This window comes from Castor canadensis, chromosome 2 (genome assembly GCF_047511655.1).
Source record: "Castor canadensis chromosome 2, mCasCan1.hap1v2, whole genome shotgun sequence".
Lineage (NCBI taxonomy): Eukaryota > Metazoa > Chordata > Mammalia > Rodentia > Castoridae > Castor > Castor canadensis.
Genome location: NC_133387.1, coordinates 78,175,934 through 78,194,928, shown reverse-complemented (window position 1 = coordinate 78,194,928; position 18,995 = coordinate 78,175,934). Strand labels below are relative to the sequence as shown.

Genomic DNA, 18,995 nt, shown 5'->3' with positions numbered 1-18,995 from the left:
CAGCCCAAGTCTCGGGCTCAGCCATGCTCGCCCATCTCCAGGGCTGGTCAACCCTGGCGCGCGGCGGAGGACGAGCGACCTCCGCGGTCCCGCGCGACAGACACCATGCCACTCGCAGCGGCCCCGAGTTGGCAACGGCGTCCTACCCCCGGGACTTCCCCGGCGGCACCAAGGACGCAGCCCTGCGCCCGCCTTCGCGTCTCCGCGCGCCGGCGCCATGGAGACGGTCACGAGACGCCAGCGGCTCCCGCGCCAGCCAATGGGAGCGCACGTCGTGGGGAGACGCGGACGTCGCTCTTCCAAGATGGCGGCGCGTCCGTCGCGAGCAGCCTTGCCGGGGGGAAGCCAGCAAAGCCGAGTAAAGCCGCCGCTGGTGAAAGGACTGAAGGAGCAGTTGCCGCCGTTGGCGGCGGCCCGGGCAGTTTTCGCTGCTGCTACGGCTGTTGCCATGCGGCGAGGCTAGGGAGGACCTCACTTCCCCGGGGTGTAATAATGTTAACAGAGGTAAGCGGCGAAGGCGGCCAGTGTTTACCTGTGAAATGGGGAAGGGGCAGCCGCCAACCCGTCATTGAGCACGATGTCGGTGGTCCGCGGGCCCGACCCTCCTCCGGGGGCTCCAGGCCCGCAGGAACGGCGGGGATCCTACAAGTGCCCCCAGAGTAGGAGCGGTGCTGACTCAACAGAGTCCCATCGCCTCCGGTGCCCGCGCCGCGCCTTCCGCAGTTGCCCCTCGCCATTGGCCCCTGGCACCTGGCTCCCGCCCGCTGTCCCCGAACTCGCCGCTCCCTCTCGTGTCCCCGAACACCTGCTCCCTGGCAGCTTCGGCTGCTCCGCGTTGCTGCTGGTTCCTGTACCCCGAGATCTCCCTGGTTGGGTCGCTAGGCTTCAGGGCCTCCGCCTCCCGGTTCGGGTAGCATCCTGGGCTTGTCCCAGGCGTGATGAAGTGGACCTTTTTTTTTTTTTTTGCTCAAGCTCCTTCAGAATCTCTCTGTTTTGTCAGCCCCTCCCCCGCGTCCCTTCACCCCTTGCGTAAATCACGGTCATCTCAAAGTTCAGTTTAGCATCTGCCCTATTGACTTGCTGTGGCCCTCTCGCTACTCTTGGTGGAACAGTGTTCTCCTTGGGTGTGAAATGGAAGTAGGGCAACGATGACGAGCCAGTCGGTTTCCCTTTTCTGGTGCCTGCTTGTGCATTGCAAAACCCCCATCTTTTTGAAGAAGTCGAGTTTGCCTTTTACCAGCCGTACTTTAAGGGGAGGAACTACGTTAGTGCAGCTAGTTACTTGACCGAAGTTAACGCGGCTGTGTATAGTGGTATATTCTGGTGTGTACGTCGTTGCACGTAAAGTACTGGAGCTTGTAGATTTGATAGAATGTTTTCTTCGAAGCCGTTCATTTTAAAGACGGTGAGGAGCCTTAGTCAGGAACTTATTTGGGCATCTTTGTGGGCAGAACTGATAGGAAACAATTTTAATTGGCAATGGGAAGTAGTCCTACTTGGGGCCAAAATGGAAATCAAGTATTTGTAGATGAGTGGCTTTCATGTATGAAAAGTGACGATGCCGGACACACTTGGCTTGGAACTTCATCAGCTGTAAGAAACGTCATACATTGGTGTTTGAACTTTACCGGTGCCCAGAGCCTGGCTTAGGATGTATCTGGTACACACTTACTGATTGATTGTGACTTCAGAACTACATACTTCTTGTAGTTGTTAGTTCGCTTTATGCTTTGCAGTTCTACAATTTTTTTTTTCATTCCTTAATTTCACCGTCAAGACTGGTTATGTCACAAGTTTCTGTCGTAATTAGTAGATAATTAAAAGAAAAGATGTAAGTAGCAGTTCTGTTTTTTACCTTGTCATATTTTGTTGAGAAAAATTAGTTTTGTAAGTTTAAGTTTTCAGTGGTATCTCTAGTATTTTATTAGATCATCTTCTGATGAAATTTGACTTAAAGTTTTAAAGAACTTTAATATTTTCACATGCAAGTAGTGTCTGCTAGTACAATGATTTGGAAAGGTTGATCTTTCTACACTTGTATTTTTATATACTTAGGTGTTTCAGTGACATATTTTAAACAGGTGAGTGATGGTAGGAAGCTGTACTTTGGTGCTCTGTGTGTGTATATTGCACAAGCTTGGAAGTGGCATAGTCAGGGTTCCGACGACTTTGGATTGCTTCTCCCAAGTAAAACCCTGATGAAATTGTACTTGAATCTCATCTCTTGATTTTCAGTGGTCATTTTATAGATCAGGAAACGGAAGCCTAGAGACTTGTCCAAGGTCAAGCAATTACTAGTGGCACAGTTGAAACTGGAATCTCATCTCTTGAGAATACTGACCATTTTACTCAGCTGCTTTTCAATGAGCCGTTTCCAGCTTTCTTGGTAGATTTTAAACATGCTACTTCCTGTGTGAATACTGTCAGGAGTTTAACTGAAAAGTGATCAATACTTGGGGCTTTTTGCTTAATCTTATCTTTTTTTTTTTTTAAGCTTTGTAAAACAAACCTGTTTTAAAATATCTTAGATATAAATTTCACTAAATATTAGTAAAAGATTAGTAGTGTGGTACTTTTTTTTTTAAACTACGCCTATTATTGCTAACATACGTCAGCAGGTTTTAGGGGATGTGATTGAATTCATGTTACCCTTCGAAATATGCAATGATGAGATGAACTATGAAAGATTCTCCTGTCTTTATATTAATCATGTTCAGCAGGTATTTTCTGTGCTCAGAAAGTAGTGAGTGGTTCCCAGTACTTTATATCAGACATTGAGGTAGGTGATCTTGTCTTCCTTTGCTACATGAGAAAACAGGTTGAGAGAGTTAAAATAGCTTGTTTAAAATATAATAGGTGGTTGAGCCAGGAATCACACCTAACCTCTCTTATTTGTTGTGACTCAATGTAGAGTGTATTATTTCTTTTTCTCTTACTTTCTGGCTGATATCATAACCATACCATGTGGTTATTTTTAATTTTTTTTTGAAAACTATGGTGTGGATACTAAGAACGTAGATACATGATCATAACAGCAATAGTAAGCATTCATATTAAACTTCAGTTTTGCTTTTGTCAAAATATATCTTTAACTGAAACCTTCTCAGAAATGAGAAGCCACATGAGTTATCCATTAAGGGCTATTTTAAATTAAGGTAAAAGGAAAAATTACTCAATTGAGCAAACTAATATGTACATTGAACTTTGAAACCTGCTTAAGGTATTATATTAGTGTGAATTGAAAGTATGGGCCCAGTTATATAGTTCCCATTTCTAACATTTGGCTTTCAAGCTATATTAAAAAATGTAAATATTTAACTGAATTACCTGAAAGACTGCTAATCATATTTATGTATTTTTTTTCATTTTATATACTGGGAGGATAAATATGTTTTTAATGTCCAGCTAAATTTTTCTTCCATCTTTGTTCCTTTTAGGACTTCCTATTTGTAATATTTAATATTCTTCTATAACACTTAGAAAAAAATTTGCCATGATATACTTGAAAATTATTTGTTTCATATTCACCACCTCACCTTTTTACAATAAACTTTTTATACATCAGAATTAGGGTATGGAATTTTTTTTACCTGAGCGTTTGTTTCAGTTAATCTAAATTTTCACAGAATTAGAGTATCTTGAAATATTTCAGTGAATTTTCATTAACATACTTTTAAACTTTTGATGATATTTCAGAAGCTATTAGGGTTATGAGTCTGAGGATTCATTATTACAGAAAGTTAAAGGTACAGAAGATGTATGTATATGCTGAACTGGTTCCAGTGCGGTGGCATGCTCTGGAGGTGGCTTTTCATAAAAACCAATTACCAGCCTTTTGTCACTTGTGCTTGTGCTTTTAAAAATGGTGAAAAAAAATTGTGGTTCCTTAAAGTTACGAGTTGTTTGTGTTGTTTGTACATGTGGGGAATCGAGTAAATGTTAAATAAAAATGTTTATATTTGTGTTAAATTATTTCCAGCTTTATTGATTTTTAGATATTAACACTGATTGTTGATTTTGAGGTTAACAGGAGATGAATCCTAAAATTCAGCACTTTTCGAAATCCTTGATTAACAGTTATTAAGGGATGAAAGGTTTTGTGGTTCAGAAAAATTTTGGAGGATGTTTGCCTAAAGAAAAGTAAATAGGCTTCTTCTCTAGAGGAATTCTCATTACTCTTGATGGGTGATTTACTCACAAGAAGGTGATAGAATTTGCAGGACATTGCAAAGTTATTTAACCATGGAGACTTACAGAATTTCTTGTATTTCATTTGGGGAAATCTTGAAATGTCAGGGATGAATTGTATATCAGGGAAGGGTCTTTGAAGTTGTAGGGCTCTTTTTAAAGCACATACACACTCTTTCTTGCCCACAGATAAGTGCTACATAAAATATTCTGACTTGATTTTGTTGATTTATATATTTATGGTAGAAATACTCTTGGGATGGATCAATCCTTAAACTATATGAGCTGTTTCTTTAATTATTAATTAATGACATTGTGAAGGCTGTGCAGAACAAGAAGTAAGCTCATTGGTATTCAAAGGATGTTAAGAGGTATGAAAAGGGTTTTATAAAGGGAGTGGAAGGCTATCACTATCTGGAATGAGTCTGGTTTGCCACTTTATACACAGTATTGTTTGACATGTGTAGAGCAGCCAAGTTGAATATGGCTAACTATTTTCAAGAATTTTAAGAGTTTTACATTTTTCATTATTATTTTACATTGACAGTCATTTGTATAGGGTATCGTGATGTTTCGAAGTATGTATACAGTGTAGAATAATTAAACAAAGCTAAATAATGTACCCTTCACCTCATTTTTTGTGATGAGATGTTTGAAATTTATTTTAAAAATGTAATAATTATTGACAGTGATCACCCTGTTCAATTGATCTCAAAATTCTTTTCTCTTTATGTGATAACTTTGTAAACTTTGACCAACAATTCTTCATCTCCCCCCCCCATAGACTGTAATGATCATTCTTTTCTTTACATTTGTGGGTTAAGCTTTTTAAAAATTCTACAAGCTGGATGTTGTGAGAAGTGCTGTAATATACATAGGAATGCAGCTACCCCTTTGGCACATTCAGTTCTTTGGATTTATAGCCAAAGGTGGACTTGATGGATTATATGGTAATTCTATTTCTAGTGTTTTGGGGAACCTACATATATCATTTTACATAAGGGCTATACTAATTTACATTACCACCAAAAATGTGAGAATTCTTTGCATTCATGCCAAGAATTTTATCTTTTTGGTAATAACCATCTAACAGATGTGAAGTAACATCTCATTGTGGTTTTAATTTGCATTTTCCTAATGATGAGTACTTTTTCATTTATCTGTTGACCATATTATGTCTTCTTTTGATAAATATCTGCCCATGTTCTTTGCCCATTAAATAGGTTATTTATTTTCTTGTAATTGAATTATTAGTGTTCCTGTATATTTTGAACACTAACTCCTTATCAGATGATGGTTTGCAAGCATTTTCTGCCATTCAGTGGGTTCTCTCCTTAAAATTTATTTTTAATTGGCAAGTCATAATGAGTGTATTTTTCAAGAATTTTTGTATTTTTTTTCCTATTGATCCCAATTTTTCAGAGATTATACATGAGTATTTATTGACTAATTGTTTTCATCATGTTTTATTAATGTAGCACACATATGCCTTTCTGTTTGTTTGTTTGTTTTGAGATAGGGTCTTGCTATCTAACTCAGGCCGGCCTTGGACTCACATCCTCCTGCCTGGGTCTTGGATTACAGGTATGTGCCACCATGCCTGTCTCCACATGTGCACATGTATAGGTTGTTTAATACTTCTGATCAGTAGCCAGCTAGCTAGTATCAACAAAAAGAGTTGATAAAATTGCAAACAGAACATAATACATGATATTTTAGTTAAACCCTACAACTGTATGTCAGGTACATATATATTTAATTAGTATGTATATTAAGATATTTTGAAATATTAAAAGATAGTTTTTAGATTTCCATATCCTTGGGAGTCCTAAAAGTAGAGATAACAGTGTATAAGAGTCTAGGATTTCAAATTTTTTAACAGTTTTTGTTTGTTTGCTGTACTAGGGGTAAAACCCCTGGCCTTCTGTTCTACCACTGAGCTTCACTCCCCAGTCCTTTGTTCCAAAGTTTGATGGCCAGTTTCCCATAGAAATTGATAAAAGCATTGTTTCTTCAGTACAGTGTATTGTGTTTATGATTACAAGTGATGACACAGCATCAGTTGTTACAGATTTATAAAATTACTTTCATTAATTTGAGAAAAGTGGTTAATTTGGGGAGCAGCAAATAAGTAGGTTTAAAAATTTAAGACATTTGTTTGTACATCATAGGGCTACTGCAAAATATGTGGCATTTCATCTGGTAATAGAAAAACTACCAGCATATATGGACTTTAATGAATTATAAAGGGTGTTGTTTATATTAATCTTATTGCTTGATGTAGTACTCATACTTGCTTAATTTGTGTCATTTCTAGTTTAGCTATAGAAAAAAAGGATATGAGAGAATGTTTGAAATAGATTGCTGTAGGTGTTAATGAAAAAGAGCTTTTGGAAAGGGAAGAAAATAGGTGCTATCAAGGGAAAGAGTTTCCAGAGCTGGACATTAACTAGCCATTTGATGGGAAAGCTGAGAACTTTACAGGTTTTCCTGAATAAAGTTCTCTTATGGCTTTTATTTATTTATTTGTGGTATTGGGGCTTTGAACCCAGGGCCTACAGATGCTCTACTACTTGAACCACTCCACCAGCACTTTTTTGCATTGGGTATTTCCAAGACAGTCTCCCAAAATATTTGACTGGGCTGGCCTCCAACCACAATTCTCTTGATCTCTTGATCTCTTCCTCCTTAATATCTAGGATTATAGGTGTGACCCATGAATGCATTGCTTCTCTTGTGGCTTTTTAAATTGTGTTTTGAAATTCAGTAGTTTCACAGACTACCAAGTACCTCCTCACCTGACAGTAGTCTATATTTAACTTTGTATTTTAATTTTGATAATACAGTCCGGTTGGTTTCATTAAATACTCAGAAGGAGAGGGAACTTTGGATGAATACAAATGAATAGCTTTTAAACTTTAAAAAGTGGTTGAAATTGAGTAAATGAATTATCTGGAATCATGATGATGCATACTTAAGTCTGTTAATACTACTGTTACAGTCATGAGGCAACACACAAATTAACCTGTTCATTAAGCATTATAAGGGGTGAGTCCCAACTTCCCTACTTTTTTATGATATAATGTTGGGGAAGTCCTTTGAACTTTGTAAGCGTTAATTTCCTTGTGAGTAAAATTGAGATCATAGCACCTTGGTAACTTAAAAAGAAAAGCTGTTGTTTAGGGTAATATTTATAAGGCTTTGGTTATAAATTGTGCTGGTTATAGATTTTTGTGGACTAATTTGTTCACCAAACATGATGAATACACCTACTTTGTTCTAGGCACATGCTAATGAGTTCTGGTGCTGAAGTGGTGAGTGAGACCAGAAACCTGCCCTCAGTAATTTCACTGTCAGGACTAAGTTTAGCTCTGTGCGATTTTGGCCATCAATGCTGAAGAATTGATGTCTTTTGTCAGAATGAAACAGGTAATATGATTAAGGGTGCACAATTAAGAGCAAGAAGAGGTTGGAGAAAGTAGTTAAAGGGTAAGTATAACTTAGGTTGGCTTTACAACTATAGGTAAAGCTATTACTGTATTTTGAATGAGATGGCTGCATCTGAAGAGTCCACCATCCCCACTGGTCTATAATTGCTCTAAGATAATTTACCATGAGAAGTGTGTGTGTGGTGGTGGTGGTGGGGGGTGCGGAGCAGAAACCCAAAAATTCTGTGCATCTCTTTTATTTTTTGTGTTGAGACTCTATTGAGAGTCTCACCCATGCTATAGGAAAGTGCTCTCCCACTGAGCTAAACCTCCAGGCCTGGTGAATCTGCTTTTTTGTTTTTCTGAAGAGACTCTTTAAGCTTTGAGAGGTCTGTCACATTTTATTGAAAGGTTGCCAAATTCAGTTACCCTAATGAAAGTAATATTTAGTCCTCTGGTCTTCACCTCCACATATAACTGAAAATTACTAAGATAAAATTTGTCTGTGATAAATTTGAGCTATTAATTACTCTTAAAAGATTGGCTATTATTTATATCTAGTAGACATGTGTAGTAAGAACACTGACTAAATGTGCTTGGGATCATCACTCCCCTGTTCCCCCCCCCCCCCAAAAAAAAAAAATTGAACAAGAGGGCTTTTAGTTAGGAATGTAATTGTCTTAATTTTTCCTGCAGGGAAAAATCTGATTAGGTTGTTATTTAGATATAACTAATTATAAAGGCAAGAAGGACTTAGAGTTTAATTTTGTATCCTTAATATTTGATATTTATTATGATTTATGAATAATACTTAAAATTTTATTCCTGACTTAGATACAACTAAAGAAAGCTTTGCTTGTAATAGGACAGTAGAGTTGAGTGTTTTACTTATCTGACCCTTAATGTTACCTTGAAAGTTTGCAAATAAGAATGAGTAAAAATTTAGGAATAATTTCGAAGTTGGAAATATTTGTGGGCACACTTCCAAGGAAGGCAATCAGTACCACAATATCCTGACTAAAAATACCTGCTAATATCACTATTAAGGCATTAGGGCATTTCATTCATGTGTACAGAAATAATATGGACCAAAAACGTTGAATAAAATAATTCTACTCTGTTCAACTGTTAAAACCAAACTAGTATAAAGATTTGTGTAATACACTTTTGATACTGGTATGAGAGACTCATATGTATCAATTGGGATAGCTCTCCATTGTTGACCTTATAGAACTGTTCAATTTCCTGAGAGATCTTTTGTCTTGTGCATCTGCAAAAATCCTAAAGTGAATCCTGCTTTCCTGTTGACCTTTGCCCTGTATTGTTGAAGAATCCTTGGATGTTGTTGCTTTAATCTTGAATTGGTTTTGCTCCTAAAACCCTGAGACTATTTTTAGCCTGTCTGTGGTTTGGCACAAGATAGATGTGCAGTTCTTTGTATTGTGATATTTGTTTTTGGACTAGAGTTGTGTGACAACAAGAATGTATGGAGAATGGCCTTTGGGGTCACCATCTTTTTAAAACTAACTGATGTGGTACTATTTTGGTGGAGGAGTTAAATATGAAATAATATTTTACCTAATTTCAATTATTACATAAATTTTAGGAAACGATACGACTTCAAGATACGATATTATGAGTTACCCAGTGTTTTAACAGGCTATAATACTTTATAGTTTGTTCTTGGTTTCTTTTCCTGAGTTTGTAATAGCCTTTTTTCCTCATAATTTTTCTCAGTTGACAGATACCTTAATCAGACTGCAACTATTAATATAACCAGCTACTTTTACATCCCATCTTTTCCTTCTCCAGCACCAAAGTGTTTAGTACTTCAAATGTTACAATAGCATAATCCTGTTAGGTCAGGAGAAGGAAATGAACTAAGCGAAACTGGAGAAAACTTGATGGAACACAACAAAGACATAGTAACAAAATAATATGCTTTACAAATAGTGGTTGTTAGCTACAAAAAGCAATAGGTTTGGAAAGTATTTTGTGATTTATTAAAATTGTATTTCATGAACCAAAAAACTCTAGAAGTTAATGTTTGGCAGCTTAGAATACTCAATCAAATAACAGGCACTTTAATGCAAAATTACTGCTATGGAAGTTAGATAGTCTTTGTATGGTTACTTAGTGTTAATCATCTTATATATCGTAAATTGAATAGTCCTCATTTCTTAAGAAGTGTGTCACTTCTGTTTAAGAGTGATGGCTGGTGTCAGATTACCTGGATTTAGATCTATGTTTTGTCAATTCCACAAATTTTTTTGACACTCCAAGTCTCAGTAGTCTCATCTTCATGACTTATTCATTAATGGTGCTTATCCCATACCGTTTTTAATGAGTACTAAGTAATATATTAAGTACTGTATAGTATTTTCTACAGTAATATTCAGTAAATACTAGGTTTTGTTTCCCCTGATACACATAGCAAGTGGTTTACTTTCAAAACTTAGAATTTAACATTTGAAGAAGTTGTTTTCTGTCTTTGAGGAAGTTTCTTTTTAAAATGTTGAACAAAGTAATCCCCTTTTGACTCACATTATCTGATTTTTTCATTACTTTCTCATTTTTTTACTAACTTTCTAACTTATGTTGCGTTTCCAAAGTGAATATAAAAAATTAGGTTTTGACTGAATTTCAGGAGGAAATCAAGAGAGTGACACCCTTATAGTATGAGTTGGTCATAATCAGAAATTTTTGCTAACCATTGTATTTCTTGTGACCACTAAAGCTTTTAGCATAGATGAAAGGAAAGGAAAAAATTATAGTGTGCTCCATATTCTTTAAAAATGTTGTCATGCAGCTTTTTATTTTTTTGTCATGGAAAATATCACTGTTCTTGTCAATATGGTAAAATTTTATCCAAGGTAAACCAAAATTGATGTAAAGGTCTTAGAAAAAAGCAGATAGATTCAAGGGTATGTTCTGATTTCTTAAATTCTTTTGAATTCATTGTGCTTCAGGGAATAGAATGGTGAGGAATATTAAAATCTCTCTCCCCCCTTTCAATATGTACGTGGCTTGTTGGTGTTAGTAATACTGTGTAGTTGGTTAATGAAAGGATTTAGGGCTAGATTATTCAAATAAAATTTGTATTTGTAGAAGTCAAAATTATGGGTATTTAAACTTATAAATAATTTCAGTCCCTTTATACAACTGGTGCTTTTTTGGGGCTCATTTAATGATACATTTAGCTTGTTCTTAAGGACTGGGGTGTCCCTCTTATAGTAACATTTTACTTAGCTGGAGCTTATGCTGTTGAGGTCCTTTGTGGGTGAATCTATGTCTGTCTCTTTTTCTTTCTGTGTTTAGTTTTTTTTCTTCCTTGACACTGTTGCTTTGTTTGCTCTCTTGTTTGTCCTTAGTATTCTCTATTTCTGAGGCCTGCAGTGTGCTGTCTTTTCCCCTCAATCATTGTCCTTTTCTTCCCCTCTCAATTTCAATTAAATATATTGGAAAAGGCCTAATTGAAAATATAACTTTTTTTACAGTTTTTATTTTTAATGTTATACTTTGTTTATTGGTTTAAAAATATTTTTCACTGTAAATTTGCTAGCTGAATAAATAGAATGGCTTATATATTAAACACCTCAGCTTAGTATAATTTATTTATGTGACACTTGTGTAAATTTACCTTGATTAAAAAGACTCATCATCTTTGAGTTAAGTGAACACTGTCGAACTTTTTAAAAAATGTGCCTGAGCTGGATGCTGGTTGCTCATGTCTGTAATCCTAGCTACTCAGGGGACAGAGGTCAGGAGGATTAAGGTACAAAGCCAGCAGAGCAAATAGTTCATGAGACTCTATCTCAAAAAAAAATGAAACAAACAAAAAACCCTTCAGCGAAAAGCACTGGTGGAATGGCTCAAGGTGTAGGTTCTCAGTTCAAACTTCCAGTACTGCAAAAAAAAAAATGTGCCTAAAGAGGATCTTATTGTACTTTCAGAGTCAGGATCATTGTTAGGATACTGACTTGTTACTGTGTACCTCAGGATTGTAAAGGAAATTTCTCTTGACTCTATACCAACCCTAGAATATGTCCTGAAAGTTACCTTAATAGATTGATATATTCATATTGTCATTCTCTCTCTGTCTTTGTCTCTGTGTGTCTCTTTCTGTTCTGGTGATTAAACTAGATTCTTGAAGAATATCAAGAACTTTTAAGATATTAGGGTCACTTTAGTTTCATTTTTTTCTGATAGTTGAAGTCACTGAATTTTACTAAATCAATTTTAATCTGATTATTTGATGTCTGTACAAAATTCTGCCTACTCCCTGATAATGTAAAATTATAGTTCAGAACATGCTTAGATTTTAAAACTTCCTATTTATACATCTATACAATATAATAGTATAGCTTATGCCATAGAGTTCTCAATTAGATATATATGAGACAGCAAAAGTCCTGGCTAGTAGTAAGCACTTAATAAATGATATCTCATATTGCTATTTTAGAGGGTGCTCCTTATTTCATAAGGAAGATGAAGGGTTGGGAGATGGGTGGCAGTTAGTTCAGTGTCAGGCTGTACGTTAAGAATTTTACTTTCTCTACTGTGTTGTTCTCATTTCCCCTTGGATTGTATATTATGGGGAAAAGCAGAAGCTAAGAGTTGTAAACACTGGAATTATTATTCTTTTTATAGTCCCTATGTAAATGGGGTCATTTTTTAATATGGCCTGTTTTTTCTTGCTTTTCTACCAGTGAACTGCTGTGATAAGAGTTTTGTGTACTTTAGTAGAGAACACTTGTAAATGGAACTCTTGTTGTATAAACTACATTTATTCTTTCTAATTCAGTTATGTTAAAGAAACTTAAGATGAATTACCATAGAACTGATCTTATTTTTTAGTATGAGATAATGATAGAAGATGGTTTTGATGTTTGGAGGATTTTATTAAGTACTATAATGTAGGCAGTAGACAAATTGTTGGATTGGATATGCAAGTGCAATAGTAAAAGTATAGTCAAAGTAATAAATTTTATTATAGTTTAGTGAAATAATGAGAGGGAATCTAAAGAGAATGGTGTGTTAAGGAATGTGAAATTATTGCAAAACCTGGACTTTCAAAGATTTAAATTTCCTTTTTTGATACTTTCTTACCTTAAAAAATAGAGTGGGATAATGCTCCTTTTCCACATCAAAACATGTCTGTATGTAGTTTCAAAAATTAGTGAATTAAAACCCTCTCTATTATTCAGAGAGAACTTTTAAAAGACATGATTTAGTACAATTTTTAAAAGCCATTAGGGTTTGTTTTTGTTTTTTTTTTTTTTCTTCCCTTGATGGGTCTGGGATTTGAGCTCAGGGCTTTATGCTTGCAAAGCATGCACTGTGTCACTTGAACCATGCCTTCAGTCCATTTTGCTCTGGTTGTATTGGAGATTGGGGTCTTGAGAACTTCTTGCCTGGGCTGACCTCCAACAGTGATGATTCTCCTGATGTGAGCATCCCAGGTAGCTAGGATTACTGGTATGAGCCACCTGTGCTTGGCAGGTTTTTTTTTTAGATAAGAAACACAATTTTTTAATATGTTTCGTTACTTCTAAATATATTTAAACTTACTAGCAGCATAATTTCCAACCTTTTTAAGATCTCACCTAATGTTGATGGCCATCAAGCTTTTTCTCTCTTCTTTTTTAACCCACTTATTTTGACCACTTGGCTTGGGGACTGTCTTAACTTAGAGAACATATTATTTTAGCTCAAAAACTTACTTGTTGTTTAATCCTTGAGTAGATTGTACAGAGGTCTCATTTCTTCATGTAGGCATTCATAACTAATTTTTTTTGTGATACTAAAAAAGTGAGCTCACATGTATATATGTTTGTTATCTCCTGTCTTCATTTAATATATCTTAGATTGATAGAACAGTTTTGTTATGGTATTCATGTAGATATTATAAGTAAAATATTAATGTCAGATTTTACATTAAAGGAAAGCTGTGCTAAACAATTCAATAGAATTTTTTGCAGTTGTGAAAGGATAGCTCATTATTAGAAAATACATTATTCTAATTCATAACTACTAATTGATCATTGGAGATAAAAATAGAGTGCTGTAGTAAATGCCCAGAAGACATTTGATGAAATTTAGCTTTACATTTAACATAAAAAAGGATTAGGTGACTACTTTAAAAAATTTGTGTCAAGGGAGGCTCTTGGTTTGAGACCAGTCTGGGCTAAAGTTTCAGAAGACCCCCGTCTCAAAATAATAACTGGGTGTGTGGCCCTCGCCTGTCATTCCTATGATACTGGAAGTGTAAACAGTAATGTGACGTCCAGGCCAGCTCAGGCATAAACCAGAGCCCTTATTCGAAAAATACCTAATGCAAAAAGGTATGGAGGCCTGACTGAGGCCCTGAGTTCAAACTCTAGTACCACTAAGAAAAAACATCAAAACAAATGTTAACAGCATACTTTATAATTTTTTTTTAAAAACTAAATTATAATTGTTCATCTTTGTCTATCACAAAAGTGAAACATTACAATCTTCAGAGTTTTGAATTTCTTTGTGGATAAAGTGATATGTTTATTTATAATGTGTATTTCCTGTTGAATTGCTCTTTGTACCCTATTTTTCTATTGGACTATTTATTTCTTAATGATTTATAAGCATCTATTATAAATTTAACTCTTTTGCTTTACGTGGTGTATATAATTGCAGCTAAGAAAAAATTCTGTTGTCAAATAGATCAATTTATTCCTACAAACTTTGTCTTTTTAAAAGACTTTTCTTAGGCCTAGTAACTACAGTGATTTATTCTTTTTGCCATAATTTCCAAGCTGTTTTCTATGTATTATTCGTATTTTTATGAGGTGATTTTTAGGGGAAAAATAATCATGATAATTTTAAACCAGTTTTTATAATAAAAATTTAAGCACACAGAAACCTTGAAACAAATATTAGTACTCCCTATTATCAGTCCATTTTCTATTAATATAGTGAAAACTAGAATCTAGTTACTGTATAAAAAAGGTTTATTTGGCTCACAGTTTTGGAGACTGAAAGTCCAAACAGCATGTTGCTTGCTCTGGTAAGGGACCCCTTGCCTGCATCACCACAGGGTAGGTGCCCCTGCAAGAGGGACAGATCAGATGATCATACAGAAAGCTAGAGCAAAAGGCAAGGGACTAACAGGGGTCCTGGGGAAACTACCCTAATGCTTCCTGAGGACTTGATCCCAACGTGAGGTGGTTAGACCCACCTCTGAAAGATCCAACCACCTCTTAACATTGCCTTACTATTACAAACCATAGAAAACACCATGTGTAGTCACCTGGATTTGTTAACATTTTGTTGTATTTGTTTTATCTTTAACTTTATATGTGTTTTTTTGTTGTTATAGCTCAGTTATTTAAAGGTAAATTAGACATGTCACTTTTCTTCAAAATACTTTCTTAAATCTCCCAAGAATAAGATTTTTAAAAATATAACTGTAATATTATCACACCTAATGATATTACCATTAGTTTTCCATTTTCATCTACTATTGAGTATATTCTCATTTTCCTGATTTGAACCAGTATTTAGTCTAGTAATGTGATTGTTGTATCTCTTTAACTTAGAATAATCTTTGTTCCTCTCCTTTGTCCCCCCTTTCTCCTCCTTTTACTCCTCCCTGTTTTTCCTCCTGTTTCTTCTTCCTGTTTCTCTTTGTTTATTGTTGTAGGTGATTGTCCTCTGCATTACATGTAGGATGCTTGGCAACTAAAACTGTCTTCATACATTGCCAAATGTCTCCTGGGGGCCAAAATTGCCCCTGGCTAAGGTTACTACCTTGAAGGTAGTACCCCGTATAGAAAAATACTGATTTTTTAGGTTAGTTTTTAATCTTGTTTTTCCTGCAATCTATTTGGTTCCCTTGATCTGCATCTTTGTCCTTTATACTATTCTGCTTATATAGTTTTCCACTCTGTGTTGTTTAGCAAATGGTACAGTAGATCCTTGGCATCCCAAGGGTATACGGTTCCAGGGAAAAATTGTGAATGTTCAGGATGCAGAGCTCAGTCTGTACTGTATGTGCTTGATTTGTTTTTCCATAACACTGCCAACTTCTGGTAAAGACATGTTGCCTTTCAAAGATCTGAAACTTTCACTTTGTCACTTCATTTAAGCACATTAACTTTTACCTTACTTTTGTGGCAAAGTAAAAATGTGCCTCCCTTTTTGGGAGGCATATTTTCATAAAATTAAGGGAAACACTCAGCAGATCACACATGATTTAAACACAGGTGATGATAACATGGAACTGACTGAGAGCTCCAAATCAAGTAAGCTGGGTGATGCACAAAACTTTTGTTTTTGAAATTTCTTTTTTTTTAATTATTTATTTTTTTATTGTGTTTGGTCAAAACCACATGTAATAAATTCCCTAATAAGACAGGCTTATTGTAATTTGAAAAGTAACTTTATTTAGGTATAATTCACATCATACAATTTACGGAATTAAAGTGGAATTCAGTGACTTTTGGTATATTCAGAGTTCTTCATCCCTCATTACAAAAACTTGTAGAAAACATTACTTCAAACCAAACCTCATTCTTTAGCTATGGCTCCCTAATTCTGCTCCCCCACATGTCAGATTTTACAAATTTTTTCTTTATGGATATGCCTATTCTGGATATTTTATGTGAATGGAATTATAGAATATGTGGTCCTTTGTGACTGCTTCTTTCACTTAGCATGTTTTTAGCACCTTTTCAAGATTCATCCACATGTCATGTATTAGAACTCAAGCATATTTTTTTTGCTCAATAATATTCCATTTGTATGGTTTATCTGTTCATCAGTTGATTAAAATTTGGTTTATTAACACTTTTGACTGCTATGAATAATGCTGCTATGAACATTTGTATGAGATTTTGTGTAGACATGTTTTCATTTCTTTGAGAATTTACCAAAAAATGGTATTGTTAGGTTATACAATAACTCTTAACTTATTGAGGAACTTCTTAAAAAATGGCTGCACTATTTTTTATTCTCACTAGTATTATAGAAGGGTTCTGTTTATATCCTCCAGAGCACTTGTTAGTGTCTTCTGAATTATGGCAATGCAGGTGAGGGAGAAGTGTTCTCTCATAGTTGTTTTGTTTGCATTTCCCTAATGCCTAATTTGTTGAACACCTTTTAATATACTTATTAGCCATTTGTAGATCTTTTTTGGAGAAATGTGTATTTAGATCTTGTGCTTTTTTTTTCTTGGCAGTACTGGGGTTTGAACTCAGGGCCTCCTGCTTGCTAAGCAAGTACTTTAACATTAGAACCACACTCCCAGCCCTTTTGTGCTTATTTTTAAAGTGAGTTATTCATCTCTTTCTTTGTATATTCTGCATAGAATTCTATTATCAGATACATGATTTGCAAATATTTTCTCCCATTCTGTGGGTCAGCTTTTCATTATCTTACCTTTTTTCCTATTTATTTATTTATTTTAGGTACTGGGGATTAAGCACCCAGGGCCTTCTTCCTGCATGCTGAGCCACTCTATACCACTTGAGTTATGGCCAAAGTCCTTTTAATTTTCATTTTGTTTTTGAGTGAAGTTTAGCTGCTTTTGCTTGGACTGGCCTTGAACTCATTATCCTGCCTTCACCTTCCAAGTAGCTGGAATTACAGACAAGCTTTTCATTTTCTTTATGGTAATATTTGCGGTACTAACTTTGTTGATTTTGATGTAGTTTAGTTTATCTACTATTGCTTGTGTTTTTGATGTCAAAAGGTAATTATTTCAATTCTATTTTTATTACAAGTTAGCATCAGGTAATACTATCAAGTATTGCATATGCAAGATAACAGAGTTTTGTGACGACTTCTATGACCATTTCTTGGTAGAAATAAATGTTAGCATTAGTGTTTTCATTTAAATATTTTAAATGATTACTAATTGAATATACATAAGATGATTAAAGAATATGATGTGTTCCTTGTAGGAAAATGGTATTTGCTGTTTAAAAATGATAAAGTATTATTTGTAGTATTTTTTTTGTTTCAAAAATTACATGCTCCTTGAAGAGTAAATAAGTATAGAAAGGTAATAAGTAAAGTGAAAATATTGTTTACTTTTCCATTTGGAAACAATCTGGGTATCTGCTTTCATATTTTTCTCTGTGTGTATGAGATAATTTTAAAAAATTACTCTTGAAGATAGTGATGTGAATTATCTTCCTCTTTGACAATTTATGTGTTTAATTTTCCAATAGTTTTGTTTATTGTGACACTCTCTTTCAGCTTTGTATCTAGTTGCTCAGGAAATTGATTTGACACAGACTCCAAGGGCAAGTAGAACCTAAGTGTTAGGATGCCAGTTACTGATCAGAAAGGAAAATAAACTGCTGAAGATGTATCATTGAGACTGGCAGGAAAAGAATCTTGATATCTAAAACAGGTTTTAGATGATTTATTAGACGATGTTTCCATTTTACTTAGTCAGTATATGCTTATTTGGGAGTCAGCTTTATGTGCCACATGGTTACACCTGGTATGAGACATATAATAACAAAGGGAGCATACACAGTTTATGTCCTCATAAGACGTATTGCGTACGGTATATGGAGGAAAATAAATAGACGATTCCAATATAATGTGATAAAATGAGAGGATGCTGGCAACTACAGAGTTCAGTTTAGAAAGGGAAGTAACTAGATGTGAGTTAAGAAAGGAAAAGGTAGAAGATTTGTGTCTCTGCTCTCTTAGTGACAATAAAAAACAGATCCAGTTCGTATAACCAATTTAGAACTGGAAGATTGTATTCAGAAAATAAAGTAGTTAATTTTTGCATTTCCCACTGAGAGAAGACAAGGTGATGATTAGGTCTAGGGTGTAGTGTCTTGTATTGTCTAAAGTGCAGTTACAGTGAATGTTAGTTGAGGTGAAATGCTTATGATATTAAAAGTACAGTGGTGCCTTATTTATGTATCTGTTGAGACAATTCATGGTTATAAGGTTTGTGGGATAGAGAAAAATGTTGTATGATGTATATCAGAATTTTCAGTGACTTATTAGTAGTGCCTTGGGAATCAGTGGTTCTCATGTGACTGCAGATATGGAGTAATCTGGGGGGAGCTTTATAAACTACCAGTGTCATTTTCTTAACCCTGCTGCACATTGAAATTCTGATGTATGGCTGCCATCTTCAATCACTCTCATTTAATTTGTATGTCATGTAGCCTGGGTAGTGGAGTTTTGAAATGCTTTTCTACTCCTTCCCACCTCAAGTAATTTTAATGTACAGGAATTTTACAGGAACAGATTTTTAAGGCATTTTATTTTTGAACAGGAAACTGGGTTATGGCTGGGATCGTGGCCTGCATCTTGAAGTTGGGTTGATAAGCGAAAGACATACTAAATTGTGATTAACGAAAGAATAAGCAG

At 35.4% G+C, this 18,995-nt stretch overlaps 1 protein-coding gene across 3 annotated transcripts in view; it reads left to right on the top strand.

Moving 5' to 3' along the window:
- Positions 1-370: 370 nt before the first annotated feature.
- Positions 371-18,995, top strand: part of Snx13 (sorting nexin 13) — a 128,859-nt gene continuing 110,234 nt past the window's right edge. For all 3 annotated transcript variants that reach the window (XR_012445227.1, XM_074065087.1, XM_074065088.1), the window contains exon 1: positions 371-504. Coding sequence is in view for 2 of the 3 variants with exons in the window: in XM_074065087.1 (XP_073921188.1) it covers positions 493-504 (12 nt within the window). In the remaining variant the exon portion in view is untranslated. The remainder of the gene's footprint in view (positions 505-18,995) is intronic.